Raw genomic sequence first — 6,186 nt, forward strand, 5'->3', positions numbered from 1 at the left:
CATTCTTTTAACAGTAGCCAGCCAATTGCTTTTATCAACTATTGTTTGCGAAGAATATATTTCAACTTTTCCCAGAACCATTTCTCTCCCCACTTCAAGTAAGTTCTCGTCGAAAGCAAACGACGAAGATCGTCCTCCAGCTCCTTCCAATTCTCCAACTCTTCCACCAAAACCAAAACCAAACGATAAGCTTGGTCTTCCATCATCCTGTTGTAAGCCACACGAAACTCCACACTGAACCACATGCTGTCCAGAAACTGTCGAGACAACAATATCACCGTCCTTCTACTGTTAAGCACAGAATGCACGATGTTCTCGCTAATAGGGCTACCCGCCAACCAATCACGTTCGTGAATACAAAGGCGATAAGTGGGTTCCAGTCGATCCACCATCTCCATGGTTAAGTTAGAATCGGAACTATTATAACACACAAAAGCGTCGTACTTGTTTTCCTCTTCGTCGAGGACCCTGTAGCAACAGGGCAAGTACACGTCTCGACTGTACAGAAAGGCCAATATAGCGAGTCTGTAATGATAACAGGCAACTACGAGAACTGATGACATCAATAACAATACTACCGAAACTGTAAGAACGATTATTTGCCATAAAGGCCACACGGGTTCCTTTAGACAGAACACATCCAGCGGTATACTTGCAATTAGCTCGTGTGTCACGGAATTATTAACTCTATTGACTCTCTGGCAGGTTACGTTCTCGGAATCACGGATCTTAAGCAAATTCCGCGTGAACCACTTCTTGAAATGGACAGAGTGACAATCGCATTTCCACTCGTTTCTGGAAAGAAAGATGCTGAAGTTTGACGAATCTTCCACGCGCTTCATCACAGAAGGGGGCAAATCCGACAGCTTGTTTCCATCCAGAGCCAAATAGAGGAGATTATCCGGAACGACCCAATCGTTTAGTGACGTCAGAGAATTGTTACTAAGATAGAGATGGGTGACGTTTTTCCACGTAGTCCCGTCCACTTCGGACAGATTGGCAATGTGATTGTCGTTCAAAAAGACGAATGTTGCATTTGTAGGAAGATTCGCGGGCGAATTAGATAAATTTCTACGAGAACAATCGATTGTACTTTGTCCTTCTAGTGTCAAGTAGCACTCGCAAAACAAAGGACACTCCTCTTTCCGCGGACAGACACTGTAAATTGGCCAAATTTCTGTTAGTTTCTTTTCGGAATCTCCATTGCATCTCAGGATATTGGAATTTGGAAAAATGCGGACGGCGTTTTTGTCAAAATGAAGAAATCGCAAGAACTGTCTGATTCGACAGTCGCACTCGATGACATTTCCTGTGACGTTATACACTGGATAACTGTTAGAATGTCGTCGATAGTCAATGTAGATGGTGGATATGTTGTTGTGGTTGAGCAATATCTTGGTGCGCTTCTTGGTAAACACGGGTAGAGTGACTTGCCGAAATTGGTTGTGGGATAGATCGACTTCAGTCAGGTTGTTATTCGACCAATCAATATTAGGAAAAGTCTTCAGATTCGAGTTGCTCATCTTCACATTTTGCAAATAATTGCTGGAACCAAAAGGATATTTTGCGGGTAAACGTTCGAAGTTGTTATTCGATAGATCGATGATCCTCAAATTCAAAAGAGGTAGAAGTGTATCTTCGTGCAAGGAGGACAAATCGTTATCGGATAACCGCAACACTGCCAGTGTTGATAAGCGCTTGAAGATATCTTTATGTAAACTGTTCAGTCTGTTGTACGATAAGTCTAATGATCCGATTCTCTTTAAGTTAGAAAATACACGCGGTGGCAAAGTCGATAATTTATTTCCAGTCATAAACAAACGACTCAAATGTTCCGTGTTATTAAACAGTGCTTCCGGTAGACGTGTAATGTTATTAAAATCTACGAAGAAGTCTATCAAGGAGGTGGTGTCTGAAAATAAAGATTCCTCCAGACGTTCCAAAGAGCATCCGGATGCCCAAAATAGTTCTAAGCGTGTCAAGCCTCTTAAGAATCCTTTGGGTAAGTTTTTTATTCCTGTATTTCCACTTATTTCGAGACCGATTAACTGAGTGAGGGAGGAGAGCAAATTTTCCGGAAGAACCGTCAGTTTATTGTTTTTGATCCGAAGTATTTCTAGGCTGAAGAGATCGGAAAAGATGTCTTCCGAGAAGTTCTCGATTTGATTATCGGATAAATCTAAATATGTTAACAATGTGAGATTTTTAAAGAATCCACGTGGAATCTCTCTTAATCTGTTATTGTACAAGGTTAGTATTCTGAGATTTCTCAACTCTTGGAGTAGCTCCACTTGAACACGCTGTAGATTTCCATATACTATTTTTAGAATTGGCAGATTTGTCAGATTTTTAAATGGTGGCTGATGAAAGGAGGTGAAATTATATTCGAAAATTTGTAGCGAGTAGATGACGGGTTGGAAATCGAACGTCAGGTCGAATGTTTCTGCGGTTCTTATTCCGGACAGGGATACGTTTCTGACAAATGGCAGCTTTTCAAAGTGCAAACTTTGATAATTCGGTTCGATTGTGGTAAATGCAATTTGCAAATTGCGTATGACGAGTCCAGATAAAAATTCACTCAAACNTTTGATAATTCGGTTCGATTTTGGTAAATGCAATTTGCAAATTGCGTATGACGAGTCCAGATAAAAATTCACTCAAACTAAAATTTCGGGAATAACAATTGCGCATTACTAAATTAAGGTCTTCTGTTTGTTGCAAACACCGGAAGATCCGACGATCCGGATCCGCTCCGTAGCAATCGATGAAAAGATAATCGACGCTAACAGCGACAAAAACGTTTTCGCTTAGAAGACAATCGGTTCTGGTGTCCCGTAGAACAAACCTGGGACACGGGACATTCTTCCATCTGCTCAAGAACTCGGTGCAACACTGAGCCAAAACGATACACGAGAGCAGGATCAACAGGTTTTTCACTTTCATTTCCGTGGCATTCTGCAAAGAAAACTTCCATTTAATTCGTTATAAAGGGGTGAAATGCCGAAGAGAACGATTCTGAACGGGTATTAAATTTGTATTTTTACTGTAATTGTAACCAGATGGCTACCGATATCAATTAGCCTATACTTAGAAGATATTGCTGGACGTTTTTACATCCCGATTTTCCTCGCACCACAGCTTCTAATTTGTTGGAATCGATGTAAAGTCGGGAAGAAATATACTACTGTATCGAAGAATTTCGTACAAGGTCCAAAGAGCTATGTAATGCAGTAAACTGGAAAAGTAAAGCTTGGCAATACATTACAAACTGTTGTTGGGAATGGCAGACGAAATTCAATTAAACGGCAGAAATAGAATCGAAATGAAAGTGTTTTTCGTACGGTCGGTGTAAAAATACAATCTCGTCCATCTCGAGGTAAATCGCTTCAAATTCGAATTTGGAGTTTGCAACACTCCGTATTAGGTCAGACCCGGTTTGAGGCGATTGGAGCGATTTGTGCCAATCGGGCCCCGCTCTTGAACGGGCCCCGCAGCGCATCAAAATTTATATATTAAAAAATAGTACACGTTACAAAAATAAATATCTAGGTATATTATTATTAAAAACTAGCTGCAAGGACCCGCTTCGCTGGGTTTTTAAAAAGCAACGATAGTGAAGATTAAGATAATTACATTATAGCCAATTTTACCCGTTTTCACAGAATGCAAGAATTAGGTCCCTAATTAGAGACCTGTACTCGATTCTATTTCTAAACGTCTCCTGTTCACGTCAAGTCAAACGAACTATTTTGAACGTTTCTGGAACGTTTACAATACTTCTATAATCGAACCAATATTCGAATTTTATGTTCGAATTCAAATTCGAACAAATTTGAACATAAAATTCGAAATAGAGAACCACTTTCAACCACTTTCAGCCCCATATCTTCCGCACCCTTATAGCTATCGAGACGCAACCACCATAGTGCACGAATAGAGGAGACTCGGGGTTACTACCACATACAAACACCATTTATGTGTGATGTGTAGTTTTGGCGGAAAAGTGAAATATAGGGACACACACGTCCATTTATATATATAGATATAGATATAACAACATATTTCAATATGTAAATTAACTGTTAATTAATTTTGTTATTTAAAGTTAGAGGGGCCCCGCAAAAAAAATTCAATCGGGCCTCGCACCTATTGGATCTGGCGCTGCGTTAGGTCTATCGTCAAATGCTAACGCGAAAGAGCATAACGTGGAGGGATCTAATGATTTTAATCGTAATTGGCGCGACGTTGGTGACGAGAAGGATTACGTTTCGACGCGTGCCAAATTTGAGGAAGTTCTGGTCATTGTTTACTAATAGGATTCTGTTGGCACTTCTCGCTCGTTTTGAACCAACTTCAGTATTTTCTAAGTAGTCTAGAGATACTGACAGATGTCCTTACAGCCATATTATGGTCCCACAATAGTTTCTGCCGATATCTACGTAGTAATTGTCCATAATCCCGGGCCATTTTCTTCGATACAGTATTTTTATAAAAATCGATAATTTTTTTTCCATCTTACGGGCAAAATCTTAACTTTACGTTACGCATATACGGACGACAAACAAACCTTCAAATACATTTATGTAAATAGGACGTCCACCGGAATTTCTACGCGTACCTTTACACCGTTACACGACAATTAACTAGACCAGTGGTTCCCAACCTTTTTTCATTAGCGTACCCCGTGACATGCCATATCTCTAGATTGTACCCCTCATTTAAGAAATTTAGTGAGTAACCGTATTGTTAATTTTACATATTGTAACTATAAATTAAAGAAAAAAAAACTAAAAGAAAAAATGTATAATAAAGTTGTGATTGTTGCAAGGAACATTATTTATCTAATAATTTTTTAATACTATTAGTTTGTGATACATAATATATTATTTTTTCTGCCATAATAACTAACTTTTTTCTGTACCCCTAAACAACCTATCGCGTACCCCTAGGGGTACGCGTACCACAGGTTGGGAATCGCTGTTTTATTGGATAAAACCTGTGTTTATTGGTTTAATTTACTCTGCCACTAGTGGATTTTGTTATACATAATTTGTATATAAATTGCTGTTATCAAAATATANGATTAAGATAATTACATTATAGCCAATCTTACCCGTTTTCACAGAATGCAAGAATTAGGTCCTTTGTTTCCAGACTAATTAGAGAATTTTTACGTCCAGTTAAACGAACTATTTTCCATTTGATCAATTTTCTGGAACGTTTACAATTGTTCTATAATCGAACCAATTCGAATTTAAATTCGATAACTTTTAAAATCGAAATAGAAAATCTTCCACTTTCAACCACTTTCAAGCCCATATCTCCCGCACCCTTATAGCTATCGAGACGCAACCACCATAGTGCACGAATGGAGACTCGGGGCTACTACCACATACAAACACCATTCGCGTGCGATGTGTAGTTTTGGAGGAAAAGTGAAATATAGGGACATACATGTCCATTTTTATATATAGATATAGATATAGATATAGATATAACAACATATTTCAATATGTAAATTAACTGTTAATTAATTTTGTTATTTAAAGTTAGAGGGGCCCCGCAAAAAAATTCAATCGGGCCTCGCACCTATTGGATCTGGCGCTGCGTTAGGTCTATCGTCAAATGCTAACGCGAAAGAGCATAACGTGGAGGGATCTAATGATTTTAATCGTAATTGGCGCGACGTTGGTGACGAGAAGGATTACGTTTCGACGCGTGCCAAATTTGAGGAAGTTCTGGTCATTGTTTACTAATAGGATTCTGTTGGCACTTCTCGCTCGTTTTGAACCAACTTCAGTGTTTTCTAAGTAGTCTAGAGATACTGACAGATGTCCTTACAGCCATATTATGGTCCCACAATAGTTTCTGCCGATATCTACGTAGTAATTGTCCATAATCCCGGGCCATTTTCTTCGATACAGTATTTTTATAAGAATCGATAATTTTTTTTCCATCTTACGGGCAAAATCTTAACTTTACGTTACGCATATACGGACGACAAACAAACCTTCAAATACATTTATGTAAATAGGACGTCCACCGGAATTTCTACGCGTACCTTTACACCGTTACACGACAATTAACTAGACCAGTGGTTCCCAACCTTTTTTCATTAGCGTACCCCGTGACATGCCATATCTCTAGATTGTACCCCTCATTTAAGAAATTTAGTGAGTAACCGTA

The 6,186-nt window shown here is 38.9% G+C and overlaps 1 protein-coding gene across 1 annotated transcript in view; it reads right to left on the reverse strand.

The window, feature by feature from the left end:
* Window positions 1-3,608, reverse strand: part of LOC111641463 — a 21,086-nt gene extending 17,478 nt beyond the window's left edge. The window contains exons 1-2 of the mRNA XM_023387636.1: window positions 2,585-3,608; window positions 50-2,505 (exon numbers count right to left, since the gene is read on the reverse strand). Coding sequence (XP_023243404.1) covers window positions 50-2,505; window positions 2,585-2,943 — 2,815 coding nt within the window. The 5' untranslated portion in view covers window positions 2,944-3,608. The remainder of the gene's footprint in view (window positions 1-49; window positions 2,506-2,584) is intronic.
* Between the last annotated feature and the right edge of the window lie 2,578 nt (window positions 3,609-6,186).

This window comes from Centruroides sculpturatus, unplaced genomic scaffold, assembly GCF_000671375.1.
Source record: "Centruroides sculpturatus isolate CEXI.00-Female unplaced genomic scaffold, Cexi_2.0 scaffold1490, whole genome shotgun sequence".
Taxonomy (NCBI): Eukaryota; Metazoa; Arthropoda; class Arachnida; order Scorpiones; family Buthidae; genus Centruroides; species Centruroides sculpturatus.